The 25,949-nt window shown below is 44.2% G+C and overlaps 1 protein-coding gene across 1 annotated transcript in view; it reads left to right on the plus strand.

Moving 5' to 3' along the window:
• LOC144776444 (putative ferric-chelate reductase 1) overlaps positions 1-8,464 on the plus strand; it is a 321,596-nt gene extending 313,132 nt beyond the window's left edge. The window contains exon 17 of the mRNA XM_078659268.1: positions 8,099-8,464. Within this exon, the coding sequence (XP_078515394.1) occupies positions 8,099-8,191 (93 nt within the window). The 3' untranslated portion in view covers positions 8,192-8,464. The remainder of the gene's footprint in view (positions 1-8,098) is intronic.
• The last annotated feature ends 17,485 nt before the right edge of the window (positions 8,465-25,949 follow it).

Here is a 25,949-nt window from a genome sequence, read left to right on the forward strand (position 1 = left end):
TGCCAGAGTTGTGGATTGCATTGTTGTGGAGTTGAGGTGAGTGGGGTGTTAATTGGGAACTTGCCAAAGGGCTGGGCATTTCCTTTTGTGCCATCCTGGGACGGCTGGTTGCTGATGGAATGCCGGAGGGTGAAGGGATCATGCACACTGGCTGTGTATTTGGAGGCGACATTGGTGTAGGTCCCATGGTGTTCTGATGTTGCCTGCACATTTATCTGTGATGTGAGCTTCCTGTGGCGCTGATTGTGTGCTGTGTCACCAGGGGGCACAGGTGGGACACGTGTGCAGTGGATTGCCCCCAACACGTGTGTGCATCCGGCTATGGTGTATGGTCCTTGCTTGGTTTCCAGCGGTTCCTGCGCATTGTGTTGGACGTATGTGGCCTGTGGTGCAAGGGTGATGGTAATGTCTAGGACAGGTGTGGGGGACTTGGATGTGGCTGGCTGTGAGACTCCGTCGACTCTGGTGGGTGTTGGCTGAGGTGTGCCTGGGGCCAACAGGTGAAGCACAGCCAGCAGCTTGGTGTTGGGTGGGATGTTGGTTGTCTTCTGTGTTGGTGCCGTTGGCCTGTTGGGCAATGATGGCCAGGATGCGTAGGATGGTTGTCCCTTTCAGCCTGTAGTGGACAGTGACATTGTCAGATGTTGTGCCTGTGAGGCAGGTGCGTTTCCTGGGGGGCCGCTGTCTTTGTCTGTTCTGCCTCTGTGGTGGTCCGGCGGGGGTGCCTGGTGGGTGTTGTGGCCCTCTTCGGTGTCCGGGCTGCATGTCCAGTTGCTGCATGGCATCTGCTGCCCTTCCGATGATGCCCTGGGCTGGGCTCCCAATTATGGTGCAGGCTGCCTCCGACTTTACACCAGGTCAGAGCAGGTGTACATTTCCTGCTGCTAACACGCCTTATCACGTGTTTTGTGTTCTTATCGCCGATCTGTCTGTATGTCCGTTGTGAATGTTGAGGTGTGGTGTTGTCGCAGCTTTGTGCACGGGAACGCCTACTCTGCATCTCATTAGCGATAGTTGCAGGGGTCCTCTGTGGCAATGTTTTTTGCGGCTGCTATCGCGGGTAAACTGGTGCTGTGGGCTGTTAGCACCAGCTTGTGAACGGTGGGGTAATTTTATCACGACTTTGGCTGCGATACCGTGCCTTAATTCGGCAATAGCTCCTTGTGAATATGCCCCCTAGAGTCCTTGCTGTTGACATGGGCAGCTTCTGCCACTTTAAACATAATCTGCTTAAAGAGCGGGATGCTTCAAAGGGGTGCTGTGGTAGACATTCAGGAGATATTGAAGCCACTTTTGGGATGTAACCTTGTGCAGGCGAGTCTAAGACCACTGGTAAAATTAGTCAATTTTTTTTAGCTAAAGACATTTATTGGTTCTCAGTTAGGAGCTGCATATTTTACACATTTTCTGTTGTAAAGCGAATGTTTTTCAGCATTGTTGGCAGTTCTGCAAGAAATGAGGGTTGTGCAGCGGGACCTTCTTTCGAGCCTGTAGAAAGTGATGTACTCCTAAGTTGCCTTTAAAGTTGCCTGCATAGTTTATATTTCAGAGACCCCACCGCAGCAAATAATGCAAATGATTGTTTGAATCAAGCAAGGTGACCTATGATACCTGTGCTAGAATTGTGATCTGTGGATGAGAAGAAGAGTGCCAAAACGAGCTGTAGGCTTAGGTTTACTTTAGTTAATTTCCCCGAAAAAGTAAATGTTTTTTTAAAAACATGTTCACATTTATTTGAATATTTCTGAATTTTAAGACAATTTTGTGGCTCTTTTTGAGGGTGGTGCCTGAAATGATGTGGCACAGTTCTAAAATTCGAAGACATTCTTGAGTCTTTGAGTTCCAGGTGTAAAGGAGCGTTAAACAATGGCGCACAATTCCACAGATGATGAAAGGTGGCGTGAAGAAAACTACTTGGGGGTTTATTTACAAGCTCCTTGCGCCGAAAGTGCATCAATTTTAGTATGGAAAAAGTGACATACCGTTGGTGCAAGGGGCTTGTATATAAGGCCCTTGCTTTCAAGCGCATTCTTGCAACATTTTCACTTCATTCAGACCATCAGCACAAACAAGAAAACCTGATTGTTGTTTAGATGGGATTGTATAGGTGAATAAATATAGATAAAGATGTGCCGTCTATTAGTGAGGCCCAGAGGCTAAGAAAGAGCTGCCCATGGGTATAAGCAAACAAGAAATGCATTTCTGAGAGAAAAGGAATATTTGCCAATGAAAGAAGTAGAAATGTAGGACCAAATGTATGAAGCCTTTTTAGGGCTCGGCTATAACGCGCTGAAAGTGCGTTCTCGCCAGAGAACTATTGTCAGCGTCTCAGCAGTCTGAGACGCCGAAGGGAGACAAGACCTGGCCGCGCGCAGCGTTTTTCCATAGGATAACGTTGTGCGCGCGGCCAGGTCTTGTCTCCACGGCTTGCATGGCAGGCCGGATCGCGTCGCGCGCCTCTGTGGAATGCAGGGGGAGTCTGCAGAGAGGCGCGCGGCGCTGATAACCAGCCATGCTTTTTTTTTCTGTGCCGTCTCAGCAGCCCTACTGTACACCAGCCTTTTTCATCAGCTTTTTACATCTTTGCGTCCCCGTTGTGCACGTTCCTATCTATCAGTATTATATAGTGGCCATTCGGTTTTTCTCACCAGTTAAATCTCTTTATGCGGCAATCACAGTCTGTTTATCTATTCTTCAGCGTATTTTACACTCCTGTTTACTTTTTCAATTTTTCCGCTATTGATTTGTGGCCCGTTACATCATGGCGCCCATTTTCCAGACTCCTCGCAAGTTCGCTTTCTTTATTTACTACTGTGTGATGCGTTATAATACTGGCGCACTTTGTAAAACCTTACACTTCCTCGTTTCTACTTTCCAGTGTCATACCCAGACTATACAGGAGGGCAAGCGCTCTTGCGCTGCAGTGGACTATCGGTTCGAATTTACTATTTGGACACGGCTCAGTGTCTCACGCATTTTTCTCATTACAGACTTGAAACCCTGTTGGTATTTAGTCATCTGGTTGCCTGGAGCTATTGGCATTGTAAATGACAATGACTTTTATTTATGTTTTGGTTTTTAAAGCATAAATAAAAGACCTTGTCATTTACAATGTCAAGACCTTAAACTCGCGTTCATTTACAATGCTAATAGCTCTAACTTTTGCAATGCCGAGACCGTTGCAATGTAAATGCTTGTTTCATTTGCAAGCGGCCTGATTAGGATCGGAACATTTGATACTACAGAACGTCTTTTTTATTATCTATGAAACTAAAATTGTGATTAGGTAACATATTGCCGAAATGCAATTTGGGTTTGCGACCAAATACTGATTCAGTATTTAGGAGGGGCGTGCTTAGGACATCCCTTCCAAATACTGAATCGTGTTGGTGTGTATTGAATTTGGTCAAAAAGCCTACTTTACTGACTACTGAAAGGTAGTGGTAAGGTGTTGGCAAATGGAGAGGTGTCCTCAAGGGAGAACGAGAACTGAGAAATTTGAAGAAAAAAATAAGAGTGAGCAATAGTCCCAAGGACTACTGCTGCCTACTCTTAAACATTTGTATTCATATTTCTTTTATTCATTCTATTTTCCTTAAAGGAAAACGGGCTGTGTATAAAACATGGTTTATTTAAAAACAATCACAGATGTAGAGTTCTGCTGACCTCGGCAGGTCACAATCCCTTGTGATGGCGGAGATTAATAGGGGGTCACAATTTGCGACCTCTTTCATTAATATTCCTGAGGTTGGTCCAATTAGGACCCACTAGGAATTGGTATTTTGCGAATCAAACTATCAGTAGCGAAGTAGTTTGCCAAAATAGCACACTGGCCCCCAAAAATACTGGTGGAAAATTGTAATCATTATTTTATAACTAGTGCTTCGTACATATGGTCTATGGGTATCTAGAACTCGCTCATAATTGCATGTGAAAACAATGCATTTAAGTGAAAGGACATGTAATGCTGCACTCCTGAGGCGAAAAGCCGGGAGTTTGTTATTTTAAATTGTGTGTTCTTTGTTGCATCTGCTTTTTAAACCCACTTACCCCCTCACTCACTGCGCTCTGGAAAACTGCATTTTCGCCGCTTTTAGCAGGCTTGGAACGCTGCTACAGTGCCTTGATCAGACCACAGGCCACGCCCCCTTCGGAGGCCATGCCCACCGCCCACAGCTACAAATGGGACGCTGACTACGAGCGTCACCACATGTAATGCTGCACTCCTGAGGCGAAAAGCCGGGAGTTTGTTATTTTAAATTGTGTGTTCTTTGTTGCATCTGCTTTTTAAACCCACTTACCCCCTCACTCACTGCGCTCTGGAAAACTGCATTTTCGCCGCTTTTAGCAGGCTTGGAACGCTGCTACAGCGCCCCGATCAGACCACAGGCCACGCCCCCTTCGGAGGCCACGCCCACCGCCCACAGCTACAAATGGGACGCTGACTCCGAGCGTCACCACATGTAATGCTGCACTCCTGAGGCGAAAAGCCGGGAGTTTGTTATTTTAAATTGTGTGTTCTTTGTTGCATCTGCTTTTTAAACCCACTTACCCCCTCACTCACTGCGCTCTGGAAAACTGCATTTTCGCCGCTTTTAGCAGGCTTGGAACGCTGCTACAGCGCCCCAATCAGACCACAGGCCACGCCCCCTTCGGAGGCCACGCCCATCGCCCTTTCGCCCCCCTCCTATAAAGATGTGCCTCCCTCGGAAGCGCAGCGGACGAGCGCAGCGGGCGCGACGTTTGCGCGCCGAAGGCGCGCCTAAGGATAGCCCGTCTGCGCCCGTCCGCGACCGACCGAGGCTAGAGGCTGGTCACTCTGCTTCTTTCATTAAATATTCTCGCTCGCAGTTGGCCGATCTCCAAGGCATGTGGCCATTAGCCGGCATTACTTTAGCCCGAATCACCAGGCTTGGCCTTCTTGCTCCTCATGCTCTTTCCCAGACTCATCCCTCACCTTTGCCTCGGACTGGTCGCCCTTTGGTCCCGCCTCCCACGGGCTTGCTCCCTAAAGTACTATCTGCAATGTATCTTAATACCAGATCGTCTGTTAAACATCAGCTCGACCTCTTTACATTACTGGAGTCCCATAAACCCGACCTGTTATTTCTTACTGAGACTTGGTTCTCGGACAGCTCTCTTCCCTCACTACTGGCAATTCTCCCCCCTTCTTATTATGCTCTCCGAGCGGATCGCTCCTCTGGAAAGCCAGGTGGAGGGGTTGCCCTGATTGCCCGCAAAGAACTCACGTTCCAACCCTTAGCCTTTTCCTCCTTGGGTTCTTCAGATTTTTTAGTCGCCCGCTCACTTTCCCTGACCCCCCCGCTCACGTGTGTCCCTATTTACCGTCCCCCGTCCCCCCCGCACTCGTTTCTTCCTAGCTTTCAAGATCTGATGGCCACCTTGACAGTCAACCACTCCTCTATCGTTGTCCTTGGGGATTTCAATTTTTGGCCATCTGACCCCGCGGAGTGTGTCTCCTCCAAGGAGTTCTCTGATTACCTTCGTTCTTTCAACCTCACTTCGGCAGTTCACGCCCCTACTCACACGTTAGGACATATCCTCGACCAAATTTGGTACCGAGATTGCCCGGTCAACTCATTATCCATTTCTCCCTGTGCTTGGTCCGACCACTTTCTGATTACCTTTTCTTTATCCCTCTATTCTCCCCCTAAGCCCCCCCCCGCTAAAAACGTCTGGGCGCGATCATGGAATCGCGTAGACGCAGCGGCCCTGTCCGCCACACTATCCTTGTCCAGCCCCGATCTCTCAGGGCTGCCATCCTTTGAACAAGTGGAATCTATCAATGGTTGGCTGCGGGCGGGCTGTGATTCAGTCGCCCCTCTTAAGCGCATTTCATCTAAGCGCCCCAAAGATGCTAACTGCTGGTTTTCCGAGGATTTGAAGACTCAAAAACTCAATCTCCGCCAAGCGGAACGTCTCTGGCGGCGGGACTATTGTCCTACCTTAAAAAAACGATATGTCACTTCCTTAGCCCAATACAAGAAATCTATTTTGGAAACTAAGAAGGCTTATTTTTCATCTAAAATTCAGCTTGCAGAGAATCGGTCCAGAGAAATATTTTCCATCGTTCAGGATCTTGCCTATTCTGATAGAGCTTCACTTAAACCGTCCCCTTCGCAATTACTCTGCGATTCTCTTAACTCCTTCATCCTCAACAAAATCAGCACGATCAAAGCTAAGATCCCCCCTCCATCCCCCTCCTTCACTAACCCTTCCTGTCCTCCAGTCGCTGCACGTCTCGACTCGATTCCCCTCCTTACGACTGAGTCTCTTCTCTCTATTCTACCGCTGGTCAAGTCCGGCTCCCCTCTGGACCCCTGCCCCACTTATATCCTGAAACAGATCTATTCCTCCTGCCCTTCACCGCCCCTTACATTTCTCAACAGTTCGTTATCCCAGGGCATTGTCACTCCATCACTCAAATCGGCGGTGGTTGTTCCTATTTTAAAAAAACCTGGTGCAGACTCTTCTGACCCAGCCAACTACCGTCCGATCTCCCTCCTGCCTTTCTTGGCAAAGGTACTAGAACGCCATGTTGTTAGTACTCTGAGTTCATTTGTGGAAAGGAACAGCGTCTTGGCTCCTAGGCAGGCGGGATTCCGCCCGGCACACTCCACTGAATCAGTGATAATATCTGTCTTGGACAACCTCCGGGAGGGCATGGATACCAGTCAGCCCCAGGCCCTGGTCCTTCTTTATCTCTCCGCCGCGTTCGACACGGTTGACCACGCCATCTTACTTTCACGTGTCGAGGCGGCGGGAATCGGAGGGACGGCCCTGCTGTGGCTATCCTCCTTTCTGAGTGGCCGCACTCAAGCAGTTCGCCTGGGTGAGTTTTCAGCTGACTTCCGCCCAGTCCAGTGTGGGGTCCCCCAAGGTTCATCTTTGTCCCCCCTGCTATTCAACCTCTACATTGCCCCCCTCATTTTTGCTTTACAGCAGCTGGAGGTCTCTGTCTACAATTACGCAGATGATCTCCAGCTCATCTTTTCTCTCTCTTCCTCCCCCGGCTCAATTTCTAATGTTCAGTCTGTCATGACTTTTATCCAGGACTGGATGAACTTCAACCCACTGAAACTCAATCCCGATAAAACGGAATTGGTGTTGACGGGTGGTTGTTCCAGTCCTTGGTCTTCCTCTTTCTGGCCCCCTTCTTTAGGTTCTCCACCTACTCCCGCTCCCTCTGTTAAGACCCTTGGGTTCAAACTCAATAATCAACTCTCCCTCCATTCTCAAGTTAGCGCTGTCGTCTCCTCTGCCTTTCTCTCCCTCCGGACAATCCGCAAAGTCTCCCGTTTTTTCTCCCCATCCGCTCTCAAATTAATACTTCTGGCCATGGTGACGTCCCGCCTGGACTATGGTAATGCCCTCTATCATGGCATGCCAGCGTACCTCGTGAGGCGCCTCCAATTGGTCCAAAACCAGGCGGCCCATCTGGTATTCAATCTTCCCAAATCACAACATGTCACCCCCCTCCTCAAATCTTTACACTGGCTCCCTGTCCAGCAACGTGCCCTATTCAAGCTTGGCTGCATCATTTTCAAAGCCCGGTCCGGCCTTGCTCCATCTTTCATCAGCACGGCTATCCACGACTATACCCCGTCTAGAGAATTGCGCTCTGCTACTCATCTACTTCTTACTGTTCCCCGCTTCAAACGGAAAAAATGGGGAGGCTCCAAATTTTCTACCACGGCCCCGGCCTTTTAGAACTCTCTCCCTTTTCATTTAAGATCCTGCTCTCAGTACCCTCTGTTTCGCAAAAATTTCAAAACCTTTCTCTTTTCCCTAGCCTTCCCTTCTTAACTTCCCTTTGTCCCTCAGTTTCTCTGCCCCTCGAGTAGTAGTATCACATAGCGCCAAGAAACCGCCTGGTGTATGCGCGCTCTAGAAATATTTTTAAACTCAAACTCAAAGTAAGTCATTATTACCTGGGTTGTTTTTGGGCCATGTTCCTTATTGACTTTACTAATGGATCGGGTGAATTTTATCCTATCTGTAAATTCAACATGCACAATGACAGAGTAGATTGAATAGTACTTGTGTGATGACTATCTCACCTTTCTTTCCTCCACAGATACACCATGAAGTCATTGTGATTCTCATCTCTGTGGTTGGAAACCTGGCCTTTTTAACAGCACTGCTCGTTGGAATCGGGCTATCACAATAAAAATGTTGTTGTTCTTTTGATGAACTTAATAATTTAACTTGGATTGTTGCTAGATTAATTTGTATTAATACATGTCTCTACGTCCTGAAATGCCATACAACTGATGATTTTATTATATTAATAGGATGCGCTTGTACATTTCAGCCATTGTAGATTCTTCTACTTTAATTGTGCATTCATTTATCACATTAATGTGTTTTGAGAGACAGTTATCTCTATAGAGTATTTGACTTTTTCCTAGGAAGAGTGATAAGGTCTTCCTTCCCTCGGATACCTAAGGGACTTTGGTTATACAATGAGGTAGTTTATTTAAGTGGAGGAAAAATATGTTTCTAGATTTAATATCCAGAATTTTAAAAAGGTTCCTGTCAAACTCATAAAGCAGCAAGTCCTAGGGCATGCTAGAGAAATGTCTGTTAGTAAATTGGAGTCCAAACTGGCGAAATGTGGAGGCATGGGTTCACGAAAGTCTCAACGTTATATGATCACTTACCAGACCTTTATTGTGCAGATGTTTATGTATAGCCGGGACAGGCTTCCTGCTGGATAATCTATTTCCCCCATCTCAACTATCGAGGCATACAGTTGCCTTTCTTCCGCATTCTTTGAAGGAAATCTGTTTACCTGGTGAGGAATCCGGAGCTAATTGGCCAGGGATAAACAAGGCAGAGGTTTTTCTTTCTCCTTATTTACAGGAAGTTGTCAAGCCAGAGATATTGTTTAAAGTCCCTAGAAGTGCAATGACAATCTCTGAACAACCCTTGTTCCTTTTGTATCAGACCCATGGGATGCTTATATGTAAAATGAGCCATATTGTGATTCTCGAATCCCAGTAGAGCAGTGATATTGAGACATACGTCCTTATCCTTTGTCAGGTAGAAGCCACTTAGTAACTGATTGGTCAATTTGGCACAATTTCTGATGCTTCATTGCAATCTTTTTCTTAGATCCATTCTCACTATCTTGCGAATCTATTTTCTTTTTCAAACACAGTCAGTTTGACTAGAACCACTGTCACGCTCTCATTAAGAAAGCACATTTACCACACTTGTTATGTGGGATTGAGCTTGGTGCCACCATTCCTCACACGGAGAAAGGTGCACTGGCCTATGCCAAAAGCCTGAGAAGAATATTGTTTCCTGGTGAGCACATAATGTATTTCTTTCTGCACAAATTCTTCTCTTGGATACTTGCAGACAATACAATATTGGCACCTTTATATGGGCCAGGATCTTACAAAATGTGCTGGGGGCATATAAATTATCCAGTGCCCCGGAACTACCAGACATGGATGCATCTGAATAAGGACAGGCACTCTTAGCAACCCTGTGGTTGGCAAAACATTCTAAACCCCGGATATGTTTTTTTGTTTTGTTGAGATTTCAATACTCACCTTTGAGATTTAATTTCAAGGAGGCAGATCTTATATCCTTTTCATCTCTATGTTTTACCTTGTGGAGAAACTGAGAGTTCACACCAAGGAAAACAAGAGAGGGAGTGAGATGAGGGGCTGAAGGGAGCTGCAGAATGCTACATGACTTATTTGAAGAGAAGATCAAAATGTTTGATCATTTCAAAGAGTAGTTTAAAATTGGAGAGATTGGAGAGATTGATTATCTGTGTTACTGGCAGCTGAGGCACTGCGCCATGCATCTAATTAATAGAGAAGTGACAAATAGGCCAATAACTAAATGGGAAAAGCTATTCTCCACCAACATATCATCTAAAAGATACATCTTGAGCATCGTCTTGATAGTTGCGAAAGCCAGGCCCAATGTCCAATTGTCATACATGAGAAGATGGCAAAGTGATTTAAAACGAGATATCCCAATGTGTCAATAGCAGATACTCTGGGCAGACGTATTCTCCAGGTATAGTAGTGTACAAAATAGAGAATAAATGTATAAGCACATGACACTATGGCATATTACACCAATTAAGTTTAAAGTGATATTCTCACACACTAGAGGCCTGTCCTAGAGGGAATGTGGCCTAGAGAAAGATACCAAAAAGTATGTCAATTTTGCCCTCGGTTGCAAATCTTCTGGAAGAAGATTCTTAGCCAGGTGAAAGGGGTGCTGGGCTACCCTATAAGACCAGATCCCTCCATATGTTTATTGAGCTTGCTACCCACTGAGTACACCCATCTCACCAATACATAATAATAATAATAATAATAATAATAATACAGCTTTTTATAAAGCGCGATCAGTTACCTCAACCGGAGGAGTCCCGGCGCTGGGTGGGCAGCGAAAAGTAACGTGGTGGGACAGGGCACAATGACTCAGCCTATACGGCAGAAGAACCAAGTCTTAAGTAACTTCCTAAAACCAGTTTCGGAAGGTGCCAACTGTATAGAAGGCGACAGAGTGTTCCACAGCTTAGCAGTGTTGGCCGAGAAGGTTTTGCCACCCAGGCTCGAGTAGTTGAAGCATAGAGTTGGAGCGTAAGAATCTCACATGTGCATATCTGGGGAGTCGAGCTCTTAAATAGTTAGGGCAGGTTCCATGCAAGGGTCTAAAGGCCACGGTCAGAGCCTTAAATTTGATCCTGCTTGCCACGGGGAGCCTGTGTAGCCTACGCAAATGCGGAGAGACATGCTGCTTGAACGGGATATGCTTTATCAGCCTCGCAGCCGCATTTAGTACGGTTTGCAGTCGTTGGATCAGGTATTTAGGAAGGCCCAGGTAGAGGCCGTTAGCATAATCCAGCCTTGAGGTGACCACGGCATGGATTACCGTTTTTCGGCATCCTTCAGGTAGCAGCAGGAGAAATTTTCGCAAACTCCTCAGTTTGCTTACGCACTCTCCGACGACCTGCTGGATGTGGGGTGGGAAGGATAGGCTGTCGTCCCACTTCATACCCAGGTTTTTTGCCTTTGAGCTGGGGAGAGGCACAGGGCCCATCTCAGCTGGCCACCAGAGCCCCGCAGCGGGTCGAGAACCTTTCCCGAAGAAAATCACCTCGGTTTTACCCGCATTCAATTTTAACTTGTTGGTGTTCATCCAACTTGCTACTTCGCGGAGGCACCCCTTGAAGTTTGCGAATGCTGCCTCCGACACCTCAGAATACGGGAAAAAAAGTTGGGTGTCATCGGCATATGAGATTGCCGTGACTTCCCAGTTGGCAATCAGAGTAAAGAGTGGGGCTAAGTAAATATTAAAAAGCAGCGGGCTGAGTGCCGAACCCTGTGGGACCCGGCAGCCCAGCCGTCTAGGTTTAGAGGAGTAGGCGCTAAGCGCCACCTTCTGTGATCTGTCAAACAGATATGAGTGCAGCCACCCGAGCGCCTGGTCCTGTAGGCCTATCTCCGCCAGTTGATGTAAGAGTCTGCCGTGGTCGACCGTATCGAAGGCGGCCGATAGATCCAGGAGCACCAGCATAGCAGATGCCCCTGAATCCAACGACCACCTGACTGACTCAGCTACCTCGATCAGAGCGGTCTCGGTGCTGAAGCCGGGCCTAAAGCCCGATTGAGTTTCATGCAAAATTTTGTTGTCCTCCATGAACCTATTCAGTTGACGTTGGATCAATTTCTCCAACATTTTGCCTGGTGCCGCCAATAGAGAGATTGGTTGTAGGTTGCTGAGATCCTCCGGATCCCCATTTGGTTTCTTTTTCAGAGGGAGAAGCGTGGCATGTTTCCAGCAGTCAGGAAACACCCCTGTGGAGATCGATATGTTCCATATGTGCCGGAGAGTGGGCGCAATTGAATCCGCCATCAGACTCCAGAGCTTTGGATGTCAAGGGTCATCTGGCGACCCTGATTTGCAACTCTTTATTTCCTGCAGGGCCTCAGACAGCGAAATTGGCTGGAATTGGCATAGGGACACCACGGGAACACTGGCCTCAGCCATATCTGCCTTCATAGTTGGCCTAGACAGGGAAAAGGTAGTGTACACTTTCTTGATTTTATCATCAAAGAATTCTGAAATGTTATCACAGAGTGTCACAGAAGGGACAACCTCCGTCTCAATGCATCTGGGTTTGAAGAAAGACTGCACTATTTTAAAGACTTCTTTACTGGAATGTTCTGCTTGTTGGATGGAGGTAGCGATAAAGAGTTTTTTTGCCTTTTTTATTGATTTTTGAAGCTTGCGGATGGCTGCCCTGTAACGGCCCTTGCCAATTCGCAGTAATTCGCCCTCCACAAATGCTCCAGCCCCTTGCAGGCTGACTTTTCTGCCCTCAGCTCCATTGAAAACCAAGGAGCCGAGGGGGATTCCCTCCGTGACAGTGCGCGTTTAACTGGAGCAATAGACTCCACCATATCGCCAATCCATTGATTCAACGCCTTAGCATCCGTGTTAGTGTTAGAAGTTAGAACCGATTCAGTGCCAGGGCTGGGCCAATGGTTTCCGGCAGCAAGTTTTTCCACTGTTTCTGCAGGACGGAGCGTCTACCAGCCGCCAGTCCTTCACCCCGTAATGTGACCGCGAAAGGGATTAGAGCGTGATCCGACCACAGCAACAGCTGCGGTGCCTCCACTGACATGTCCCTGATGTTGGAAAATATCACGTCAAGCGTGTGACCCGCTGTATGCGTGGGCCCAGTGATGGACAATGTCAGATTGGCGGCACTCAGCATAGAAATAAGCTGCTCCGCCAAGGGGCAGTCGGCTCTATCCGCATGTACATTAAAATCCCCCACTACTAAGAAGTGTGGGTGGAGAAGAGAGCTTTGGACAATAATGTCCAGAAGTGCATTTGAACTGACCTCTGTACAATCCGGGGGACGGTAAATAACTAAACCAGCCAGTGACTGTTGAGGATTAATTTGAAGGCAGAAAAGCAATCCTTCCACCCCAGTGATCGTAAGCGGCAGAGAGGATGTGAGCGTATACCCGACTTTGAAGATAAGAGCCACCCCCCCCCTTCTGTCGCCATCCCGATTTGAAAAGCACATTTTAGAGCCTTGTGGCAGATTGAAGAATTCTCACTAAGATGATTCTAGTGATGAAGCAGCTGATCGTACACAAATGGAAATCAGCTGTTATATGAACAATCTGAATGGGCAAGTAAGTTATGATTTTTGCTAGGCATGGAAAAATTAGTGTGCGACCACCACAATATGGGCAGTAAATGTCAAAAGAAACTGTTTCCCCTGGTTGAATACTAATCTTTTGTAATGAATTTGAGATGTCTGTGATCATTGAGATCCCTGAAACTAACTGCAACAATTGTACTCTGAAGGCTGACTTATTCCTGGATTGACAAGAGTGAAGCTTTAGTTGACTAAGTGAGAGCAAAAGGGATGCATTGTACATGTTGCTTTTCTTTTTGTTTCTCATTGCTATCCCATTAGGAATATGTATTATTCGGCTAGAGGGCATGTTCTTCTAAGTTAGCTTGAATAAAAAAGATTGTTACTTGACAATGTTTACAAATACCAATAAAACAGCTTTCAAAGAAAGTGGAAGTTATCAAGCTGCACCTAAAGCCAATTTTCTATCACTTCTGTGGTGCTAATGGATGTGATCTTTTATTGCATGTAGGACATGAAGAATATCTGTGAAACCACCCTCAATTAGTAGATATTTTGGTCTGTTTTACTGGTGTTCATGTGCATAAGAAATGTAATGTCTCTGTGGACACTACTAATCAGTGCTAAAGTGCATATGCTCTTTGTAAATTGTATTATGGATTGGTGCTTCCATGATTGTCATATTTGATTTACTAGTCAGCCCCTAGTAAAGTGCACTGAGTGTGTCAGGGCCTGTAAATCAAATGCTGCTAATGGGCCCGCAGCACTGATTGTGTAACCCACATGAGTAGCCCTGAAAAGGTAAATCAGACCTGCCACTGCAGAATCTGTGTGCAGTTTGTCACTGCCATGTCGACTTGGCAAGTGCACCCACTTGCCAGGCCCTACCCATTTCTTTTCTTACATGTAATTCACCCCTAAGGTAGGTCTAAGGTACCCCTGTGGGCAGGGTGAAGTGTATGTGAAAGGTAGGACATGCCCTAATGTGAGTGACATGTCCTGATAGTGAAATACTGACAATTATGTTTTTCACTATTGAAAGGCTATCTGGCCCATAAGAAAGCATGGGAGTTAATTTATAACATCTTATAAATATAAATTCCCATTGGGACAAGATAGGAAAATAAAGTTTAGTATACCTCAACTCAGAATCTAAAGATACATCTTTTAGTAAAGGTGATTTTTACATTCTGTGTTTGAAAATACCACTTTTAGAAGGTAGGTATTTTCCTTCGTAGCCATCCCGTGTGCCTCTGCTAGGATGTGTATTGACTGCCTGACTTGGAAGTGACATGGGCTGGGGAAGAGCAGTGGCTCCAGAGAGTCTAGATGGGTCAGGGATGGGGTGAATACACCTGGGCTGCATTCTGAGGAGTGGGAGGAGTTGTCACTAGCACCTGAATGGGTCTGGTCTGCATTTAGAGTGGTGGGAGTAGATTTCCCTTGCACCTGAATAGGACCTGTCTGCCTTGGACAATGCCGTCTTAGCCTCCTGCTGGGACGCTTGGCCAAAGAGGCCCAAACTGGTTTGGACTAAGCACAGACACTCTCTGCCTGAGGGAATAAAAGGAACTTTTGGTATAAATACTGGGGCCCAGACCCCAGGATTTTAGAACTCTTTTGGACCAAGAAGACTGTCAAGAAGAAGAGCTGGAGAAGTTGTGAGGAGGAACAACCACTTTGCTGAGTATTTTGCTGTGTTAGCCTGCAGTGGCTGCTTCTGTCTTGGGCAGTGAAAAGATTGGACTGGACTTTCTACAACTTCTTTCTTCGAGTATCTCCAATGGCTTGAGGTAGAGCTTGTCCCCTGTTCAAAAAGTCTCAGGAACAGCAAAGACTTCAAAGACTTCAAGTTCTTCTGCCCTAAGCACTTGGGACAGTGTGTTTTGTGCTGCAACAGAAGAAAAAGCAACCTGACACAGCTGCCGACTCAGTGTCCTGAAGGCACCGCAGTAGTGGGCACTGCCGCAATGCCGTACCGCAACCCTGGTCTCACCGGCGATGCCTGCTGACCAGCCACCGAGCCCCTGCATGCACCGTGACCTGTGGGCACCACACTCTGCACCACCTCGCTACACGACGCCACCTTGGTATCCCCTACACCACTTCACAACGACATCAATGGAGCTGCTTGCACCGTGGTTCGAGGGCACTGCTCGTAAAGTTACAAGACGCACCACCCTCATCCCATACCGCAGCTTTGGCCTGCCGATGCTGGTGTCATCGACTACAGTTCATCAGCCGACGGCAGCGCTTCAGCAATGACTACGCCGCTGCTTGCACTGTGACCTGCCAGCACCACGAAGAGCACCGCATCACGTCTCACCGACGACACCATTTGTTGCCGCTACTGGCTGAAGTGTGGGTACAGGCCCCAGGGTGTACTCCTATGGCTTACCTACTGCTCTGGTAAGTTGGCAGGCTGTACTGCTGAAATCGGCAGATTCTGCGGTTCCCGGCAATTCAATACTGATTGCTCAACGTGGAAGCCAGTTGCTCTGCCCTGCCATACCTGCTGCAGCTCCGCACTAGCACCTTTCGTGCTTATGAATCACACAAGGAACAGCGCGGTGACTGTGAGGAAAAGGCAGGGGGAACTTAGTCAAGACGCTGATCTCAATGTAGAAAAGGAACATCATCCAGTTCGGCCCGCCGCCTGCCCAACTGAGCTCAAAGACAATGTGAGGTGCTGGTGTGGGTGAGGGCGGGCAACGGAGTCTGAAAAAAGCCTAAACAACCCAAACAACACTTTGTTGGCCGATTTTATTGGCTGGTGGGCTGGTTTTCATAGTTAATTTTTCTGATATTACGAAAATTAAGCGTGCTGCAAGCACAGTCTTCCATACCTTGAAAAACACCTCTTATACAACATGTCTTTACATTACAGTTGAAAACTTCATTTGCAAATGTGGGCCACTTTTTAGCTATTGGATTTGGCGTGGGGGAATCTCTTGGAAAAATGAGCGAGTTGCTTGGAGTTTACTAGCTCATACGGATTTCCATGGACCAGAAGTAGCTCTCACTACACAAAAGTTGGAGACCCCTGCTATAGTACATCAGAGAACAGCCCCTCATGTTAAGCTTCTTTTGATGTTGTTGCGTTTTAAGTACAGACATAAAGTGACAACTGTTTAATTAGACATACACAATAAGGGGCCTTTTACGATGGCGGTTGGACAGTTTCCGACCGCCATCATTGGTTTAAATTCCGACCGACTAATTATGAATCACTGGCCGGTCATCCCGGATGGCTTCCGACAGGCTTAAGGAGTCCGTCAGCCATTCAGAGGCCAGTCCATAATCCCAAAGGGCAGTCTTTCCACCTTTGGGATTACAATGCATGGTTTTCGGCAGGGTTGCCATGCCAGCCTTTCCAACATGAAAACCCTGTCAGAAAGCGTGTTTGAGGGCCCCTAGCAGCCCCCCTTGTGTGAGTGCCCTCTGGTTGGGGGCGAGGGGAACCTATGGTGCCCCCCTGTTAATCCCTGCTCCCCGTGGCAGGCACCTTGAGGTGCCTGCCACGGGGTACAGGGATTTACATCACCTCTTAATTTCCTATGGGAGAATGTACTATGGACGGTTTACAGCCGTAACACATGCTCCCAATAGGGAGTGTTCAGTCGCATCCAAATCAGATGGTCAGGACTTGAAAATGGAGACCAGTCACTCCTTTTTACTAGACGGTGTCGGGCAAAAGCAATTCCGCCCAACATCGAAATCGACCCCTTAGTATGTGTAAATAAAATGTATACCCACAGGAATAATGGTAAATATATTTATCATAGATTTTGTTTTTACAAATGTTTAGGTCATACCTATGACAGCTTTAGATGTTTTGGTAGCCATCATGAAAAATTTAAAAAATCATAAATAAAAACAAATACTTACACACAGACATAGAAGGGCTTCACAGCAGTCCTCTGTAGGAGAGTAGGATCTGCTTCCTATGTTTACCCCCACTTTTTGCTGTGTTTCACTGTTTTTTTTACTTTTGTCCCTGCTAATCAGGGGCCCTGCTAATCAGGACCACAGCCTAGCTGTTCTCTCTCCAAATTGATTGCATGTACTTTAGGTACATACCAGATTGGTTACTGGGTCACCCTTATGAGTCCCTAGTATTTGGGACCTTAGGTACCAAGGGCATAGGTACCCCAGAAGCCTACCATGGGCTGAAGCATGTATTATGCCACCCCTGGGAAGCCTCCCAAAATGGCACCACAGGTCTACACTTGCAGGCTGGGTAAGGTGTTGTAAGCATCCCTTACTGGGATATAGTATACCTATATCCACCATTTAAAACCGACACACATTAACCTATAAGTCACTCCTATGGCAGGCCTTGACAATCCTGAAGGCAGAGGGCTTGGTTTTGTGTGAGAGGGCGCCCTAGCATGGGCTGAGCCCCTCTGCATCTTTCAGAATCCCTTCCTTATAGCTGTTCTGTGATATTGCCATACCATATACTCTTAGGCACATTATAATCCTTGCGGTTAACGCTAACTTTGGTTTGGCTTTATCAAAACATGTCATGTTTGGAATCAAAAACTTTGGAATACTACTCCCCCGCCAGTTCTGGCGGCGGGGGGTAGCATTCCACCCTTATAGAGGGAGAAGACATGTACAAACTTACCCGGTAAATGTTTAAAAGTGCCTCAGAATCACAAAATGGATGCTGCTGCGACAGACACAAGTCTGACCTCCTGCTGCTGGACGAAACTCCAGCAGGGGAGGCCGGGACGATAGGTTTCCTGTCGAGGGAGGTGCCAGCACCTCCACAGACAGGCTTTAGTGTATTGGGGCAGGGTGGGTTTCATTCAGTGAATATTTTTCAGACACTACCTGGGGCAGTTCAAACCGGTTGCTGGGGCACTCAGCCCCAGCTCTGGCGCGAAACTGGACAAAGAGGAAGGGGTGTAACCACTCCCTCCCCAGGTCCTCCCATAGCTGAGACCCTAGAGTTAGTCCATCCCCTAAACTTAGTATAAGTATAGGAACCCAGTCACTCGGACTTGAGATTACCCTGGACGAAATGCTGAAGAAGAAATCTTGGACCTTCGAAACAACATATCAACTGGAAGACGGAAGAAATCTCCATTGGGGCCAAGGAGTGACCTCTCTGTTCAAACAGGCACCAAAGAAGCATCTTGCTGGTCTGCATTTTTGAGGCTCCCGCCGGACTTCGAAGAATCTGCGACACAGGACACAAACTTCCAGACATCTCTGAGGCTGACACGAGTCCCCAGTGAAGCTGAGACCTTTAGCTATCACGAGCGACGTGGGACCGGAACTCCTGAACATCCTGCAAGTTTGCAAGTGCACCTACTTCCCGAAGTTTCCCGAAGTTGTGCATTGGGCTATTTGTTGCCCTTGCCCCGAGCACCTTTTGCACCGAAGCTGAGAGGCCTACACTCCACGAGTGTTCCGTGGGCTCGCTTTCTACACTGCAGCTTGAGGCTCCTTTGTGATCTCTAGTCCGTTGGCTAGTGGGTCCCCACAAAGGACAATCCTTTGTTTCTTGGGCTTTCTTGGTTGCCCCAGATGTGCCCTGACTCCCCTACAAAGGGTGAGTCCCTCAGACCTTGCTGGTCTGCACTGAAGCCAATCTTGTCATGTTGCGTAGGGTGCTGTTGCCAAGGCTTCTTGGGTCCAATTCAGATACCGACACTGCAGCACTTGACATCCAACATGGGACAGCTCGAATCCAGCTCCTGGTTGTCATCGACGCCTCCTGGACCTCGTGGCTGAAGAGTTAAGCTTTACCTACTTCACGTTAAAGCACCCGACATCGGCTGGAATCTTCTTGTCGCCATCCTGGTCACTGGCTAGTGACCCAGACTCTGTCCCCTCTGCTTTCAGGTTCTTCTGCTCCACCATTGGATCCATCCGGACACATTAACTCTATTCGCCTGCAGCACTTCTTCGCAGCTCTCCATTGGAATCGACGACGAAACCCGACACAAAATGACACCTATGCACCCTGCTTCCCTGGGTGAGGTACCACGAGTACTTCATTGGTCCCGTGGGTCTTGACTCTCAAAGTGTCTAGTTCTAAAGTGGTTTCACTGCAGTCCACTACTAAGTGTCCTAAAACTTTAAAGCTGTAACTTGAATTTCCTCTATAGAAGTCAATGGTGATTCGCGGCTGTGTTTAGACACTGCACGCGTCCCCAGTTGGTCTCCTGTGTCCCTACTTTGGGTGGTTCCTGGTTGCCCCAGCGGTTCTACAGGCCCTAGGCCTCACTTCTATCCCTCATGTGGTTCTTATACCACTATTTTAGTGTATGGTTTGTGAGGCCCCTAGGGCAAAACGTATACTGTGCTATTTACTGTGTGGTATTTAAGTTCTTGTATTGTACTTTGGCCTCTAGCCTCATAAGGAGACTAGAGGGGTGTGTTTTAGAATAAATACATACATATATCTTCTATATATACCTTGTGTGGTGTACTTTCATTTGATAATTCAAGAGAATATAGACTGGTAAAACAAACTGCTTTACATTCCTTTAAGACTTAGCCTGAAGCTACCACTAGGATAGCTTTCTATAAAGTTGTCTTTAACCTACCATCAAAAAGGGTCGTTTAGACTGATGCAAGGTGCCCACTAGAATAGTGGACATCATATGCCAGGCCAGCTTCTCACATCCTCTTCATCCATTGGTCTGTTTAACTGTCATTCACATTTTGCTTCTGACTTCCAAGAGAGGCAGTATAGGTAATGGGTCAGTCAGTTTAACTACTGAATCTCTTTCACAGTGCACAAATGCACTCGACTTCAGTCCCAGGACTGGCAGAGCAATAATGTACATTGCCAATACTTCTTTCTTTAGACTCTTTATCTTTTTTTTTCTTAGCTATCCATGTGTGTTTAAACTTTACGTTCAGGTTACAGTAATTCAAAGCCAACAATGCACTTTCATTGCTACAATAAAAATATTTGTTTCCTCTGATGTTCTCTAAAACTAAAATTGTTTATACACCTGTTCTATGTACACTTGCCTGGTAAGAAACACCTGAAATGATCTATTCAAATTACATTTAATGTCTAATTTATTTTTAAATTTAAAAATGTTACTGAAAGCATATACGCGACATTTGTAATCAGTGGCAACTTTTCTATAACATTTTTTTCCTTCTTTTTAGTTCTGTGGGAAAAGTTTTCAATAAAAAATAAAACGATATAACAATGAAATGGTCTGGTCAAGGCTAGATCTATAGGCTTACCAATGCTTGTCACATTTATACAGTGATTTTCCTTTTACAAGCGGAGGAGGCACAGAACCTAAAAATATATGCCCATGAATACATCTCTTTAAATTTTACACCACTTCCGATGTCTGTCGATCTGCTCTCAGCAGTGGGTCCTCCACTTCCTGTCCAAACATGTCAAATAAGCATTCAGCGTACATACAGCACAGAGGGCGAGATTGATACCAATGCCTCGTGATGATTACGTTATACAAAACGACAACGACTAATCGAGGTGTGGTGTTTCAGAGCATGACTGCGTTCTCTCGCGTAGGACATTCGGTTTACATTGCTCAGTCAGAAAGTAGGTCAAAATAATGGCAGCCACTGCTCAAGGTGTCTTCAGTTGGCACGAGCATCATCCTGCCACCTCTATATTACATAAACTTTGCCAACATATGGGAATGCCTGCCAGCAAGTGAGTCATTCCAACTCAGAGGTGCGTTCCTATATTTATACATGCAGGAATTAATTTCAAAATCAGTACGTAAATGTATTGTGTGAACAATTCTGTATAGTTTCGGGTTGAAATTAAGCATTGTTGTAGGGTAGAATAGTTTTATTTCCAAAGAGAGCATCTAATAACAGTTCAGTTCAGAAAAACTTTATTTCGGTCAATGTGACCTAAAAAAGTACTACTCCTAGAATCATATGTTAAAATACACAAAGGGATACAGATATCAATTTGGAACACTATAAAAGACACAATACACCTAAATATGTAAATTAACTACCTTCATACAATATGAAAAATATCGTTTTTAGGTAATATTGCTAGGCGGTAAATACAATTTAATTTCGGAAAGTGCATAGTACAATAAATAAATAAATATTTTAGTTTAAGAAAGAGGGAAGTTCATAAAAAGAGATAGGTCCATAAATCTGAAAGACTTAACCATGGGCAGCATAATGCTGGGTTAATAAAAATACATTAAATCCTTATAACAAATCCTGGGCCTCCTTGGATGATTTCAATATAACCCTTCTAGTACACCACATGGAAAACAAAAATCCGGCAACTGAGAACACAATTGGGATGCTGAGGTCAGACTTCAGTATCTGAAACACCTCAAGACAGTGCCTGCTACCAATATTCCTACAAATCTGGACCAACCAGCGTTTCCTTGCTTTATAGTAGCCGGGGCAACTAAAAAAAAATGTAACACTGATTCTTCAGGGAAGTCACTTGCAGGGCAATGTACCCCTTGCTGGTTGCTCCATTTTCACTGTGAAACAGCGGAGCGGAAGGACCCCAAACCTGAATTGTAGAAAAAGCTTTCTTGCCTCTGATCCAGCGGGCTATAGAAAATATATCATAAACTACGCTACCCAACTTCATAACCTATAAACAAAATTCTATACTAAATATGGACCCATTTATGAACCTGATATATTTTGGGCCTACTGAATCAGGTGGTCAGAATAAATCTATATACACATTATATACACTATATACATATTTATATATTTGCAAAAAGAATATTGTCATTAGAATAAAACCCAACCATTTAAACGACCACCATAGGCGACGTGATCTAGCTAATGGTAACCTATACTTCTAAATAATCAAGACCAGCTTGTTTGTTAAAAGTAAGATTTTATTTTCTAAATTTTGGTATATATGTTGTAAGTTTTATAAATGAAATTTATTTGCAATAAAGCAAGCATGATGGTAGGAAATATGAGAAAAATACAATTTAAGCAATTGAATCAATTTTAAAGAAATTATATAAAGTTTAGCATTTCTAAAAACTATTTCCCTAACTGAGCTAAATAGACAGAAATTAAAGTAAAGATCTTTGAGGTTTCTTACGTGCTCCACGCAAAGTCCAGCAGCACATCACCCTCATCGGAAAGTCAGAAAGCAGCAGCCAGCCCAACCCTAAGGGCATGACTTTTTATACCTTTCTACGCTAACTAAACTAGCAAAGGAAAGTTTTCAGAAATCTACGACGTCCCATTGGCTGAGAGTGACAAGTGACATGTCACCCGATTCTTAAAAAGTTCCACAAAATCATGTTTTACAAAGACCATTGTCTCTTCCACGTGAAGCCAGAAGCTTCCTGCGATTGCAACTTTGTATTAAGTCATCCTCGCAGCTTCCATAGTCTTTCAGTACAATTTCCGCGGATGCCAAGTTAAGGACTGACAAAAAGTTCACTTTCGACCTTGGCCATGTCCGACAGAATGATGTCAGCTCATCAGTTTTTGCTTTGTGAATGCAGCTTCAATAAACGTTTTAATTCAGAATGGGCGTCTCGTGACTTTCTGCAGAATTATAGATCAGCTCTTTTTCTGCGGCTCAAATAACTAGGCCCAAAACCAGGCAACTTATGTTTTCTAGTATAAAACAAACACAAGAAAAGTATTAATGTAAGAAATAAAGTATATTCTGTATCCACCCAATGGTTTACTAATTAATTAACCCACCCGATTAATCAAAATGTTACCTAGCTAATGCAAACAAATAAAGCAGCGTTTATATTTACCAGTCTCCGTTTTTCAATGAGACCCATATGCACCTAGAATAGTAGAAATGACATCACACAGACAAGGAAAAGCAAAACAAGCACATGCTTCTTTTAAGTTTGCAGCAGTTAGTAATGACAGAAACGAAAACAAAAATTTATTTTATTATTTTGCACGAACAAAAAGATGCAACAAATATGCACGTTTATGAGCACATATGTTAGTCCCCCCACGTGTAAAGTTTAATCTAAGTTGTATTAGCACGACATATCACAAATCATTAATAATTTTATTCATGTTATGGAAATGTGACTTTGCGAGTTTAAACAAAATTTTGTTTTCTATCTCGCTCCATCAACTCCCTCATCTGGTGATTAACAAATCACCACACCAGCACTCAAAATTTTGGTAAATTAAATTTTAAGAAATCGATTCAAATTCAATTGTATTAGTAAACCTAAAAGTCTGTTTCAGCATAATCTTTGCAATTAACATGACGCTCTCTATGTAACTCCTGTAACTCGATCTCCCTTTCCTCTTCTTTTCTGAGTTTATAGATTCTCTTCTTTTCCTTCAAATGTTTCTTTCTTTTATGTAACAAACAACCTACTTTAGTCAAAATAAAAATGAATACTATTATAATCAAAGGTGCCAAAATCTTGCCAAGAATTGAACTTCCGATATTATGAAACCAGTTTTTAATTGCTTGAAACCTTTTTGAAAGTTTCCCTGTAAAATCTTCTTCTTCTAAAGGAATTATCTCTGAATGCATTTGTGTAATATTCTTAATATACATTTCAATATTCTTACTTTCATCCGGTATATATGTACAGCAATGTTGGACATGTAAAATGCCACAGACTCCTCCCTCTTTTGCTAGGAGTATGTCTAAAGCAAGGCGATCTTGTATTACCATAGATCTAATTGCAATAACTTCAACATTTACTAATTGAAATCCATCGGCAGTGTCAGTTGATAATCTATCAACTATAGTGGACAATTTTCTAATTCTCCCTGCATTTAGGGTTATACCAACAAAAGGTATTACAGCTTGGAAAATATCTCCCAGAACTTCAGTAAAAGTTTCTCTTTTAGCTCTATTTACATAATTATGAATTTTAAACAATCCTTCTGAATCTCTGTCAACATGAAACACTTTAGGAAAAACAATTCCCACATAACAAGTTCCATACCAATGGTCTGGAAGGTTATAGTAAGCTTTGTCACCACAAACAAAATAAATTCCAGGGAAGATAGGATCTTTTCCACCTTTAAATCCCCAACCTCCCATAATCTGATAAGTATCTTCACAGTTGCTTGCACCTACAAAATAATTATCAAAAAGAGTATTATCTCTCCTAATGCAAAGCTTTCCACTAACAGGTTTGTCTATGTGAATTGCAATATTTTCAAGCATTTTGCCATTTAATTTCTCATCCTCTTTTTGCCAGAAGGATGACTTAGTCTGTTTGACTAATTCATTTCTTTTATAAATTACTCTTCTCTCCTCAACCATATTCAAAAATTTCTTTCCTTCAGCACTTAATTTACATGTTAGATTATTCTTGTAAGCATACTCATAAGTGAGTTCGTTAGTAACAAGGAAATATTCTCTCATTTGTTTTGCTTTCTTATGCTTATTTAAAACATTATCAATCTTAACATTAGCAAAAATCTCATCATAATTTGAATAGTAATATTCTAAACGTCCAGTTTGATAAAATAAACTAGTTAATACACTACATGTAACAGCATATGTGAGAGGAAGCATATTATATGTTACTCCCTCAGAAACAGAAGCAGGTAACTTAACACAGACGTAACAGTCCTTAGCATCCATTACCTTTACATATTCACTCAAAAGCTTTGTGAATGTATTACTTGAAAAATCACCTATTGATTTATCTTGATGAATGTTAGGCTGATGATCAATTACTTTTGCAGATGCACTATGTTTAGTTTGGCTAACCAGAGCTTTGCTTGTTATGTTAACTTTGTGTAATTCTCTATTCATTTCTAAAGGTATAATCACAGCTAGTACCAACCAGAGCAGAACTAAAATGAGCAGACATACCAGAGTCATCTTACAGCATCTTTTAAAAACAGAACATTTTGAAGTGCTCTCCTTAACGTAAGGCATTTTTAGGTTAGTTTTAGCCTCAAAAATAAAAATAAATTTTAAAATTTATATACACCCCCCTTTTAAAATATATTTTTCTTTTATAACCCTAAACAAGATTTCTTCGACCTTATGTCATACATAAGTTTTCTTCAACTAAACAGTTTTTCTTCGACCTTGTGTCAACTAACAGATTTTCTTCAGCCTTTTGCCAATTTAATAATTTTGTACTTCAATCATTGTCACTAATTTTTTGGATTTCGTTTTCTTCTTCACTACTATCATATATGTCAATAACAGGTGGAATTACTAAGTAAGTCCACTCAGGAGACTTGTATTTTTGGTTTGGTCTAATTATTCTCTTCCCTTTTCTCGATATCACTTCAATTTTTCTTCCAACTCCAATTTCTTTTCCTGGACTCTTTTGACTACTTATTTCTTCAACTTGTTCTATTGGCTTTTTGATCAGTCTGACTCTCAATCTTCCACCAGGCCAGTAGTCTGCTTTTCTCACGTACTTCTTCTTTGGTTCAGAATTATTTGATTCTGACTTCCAAGTCCTTTTCTTTCCGTTTTCACTTTCACCTTCCACGTCACTTTCTTCAGTTTCGTAGTCTGAAATTTCAATTGACTCAGGAACTTCTCTATTCGGCAATTTCACTCCTTCAGGAACTTCACTTTGTCTTCCATCACTGGTACTCGGTAATTCGTTCTCCTCTTCTTCTTCAATTACCTCTAGTTTCCCAGATTTCGGATTTCTGTTCCTTACTTCAGAGCTTGTTCTCTGCCTTTCTGTACTCTCCTGGTCTGAAACTTCTTTTGGTTCAGCTTCTTTGTCTTCAATGGAGACAACCGACTCCTCAGTTATCTTTCCTTTTAACAGATTCTCTTCACCTTCAGAATCTATTTCAATTATTTCTAAGTCTTTTCTTGTCAGATTTC

The sequence above is a fragment of the Lissotriton helveticus genome, chromosome 1_1 (assembly GCF_964261635.1).
Source record: "Lissotriton helveticus chromosome 1_1, aLisHel1.1, whole genome shotgun sequence".
NCBI classification, from domain to species: domain Eukaryota; kingdom Metazoa; phylum Chordata; class Amphibia; order Caudata; family Salamandridae; genus Lissotriton; species Lissotriton helveticus.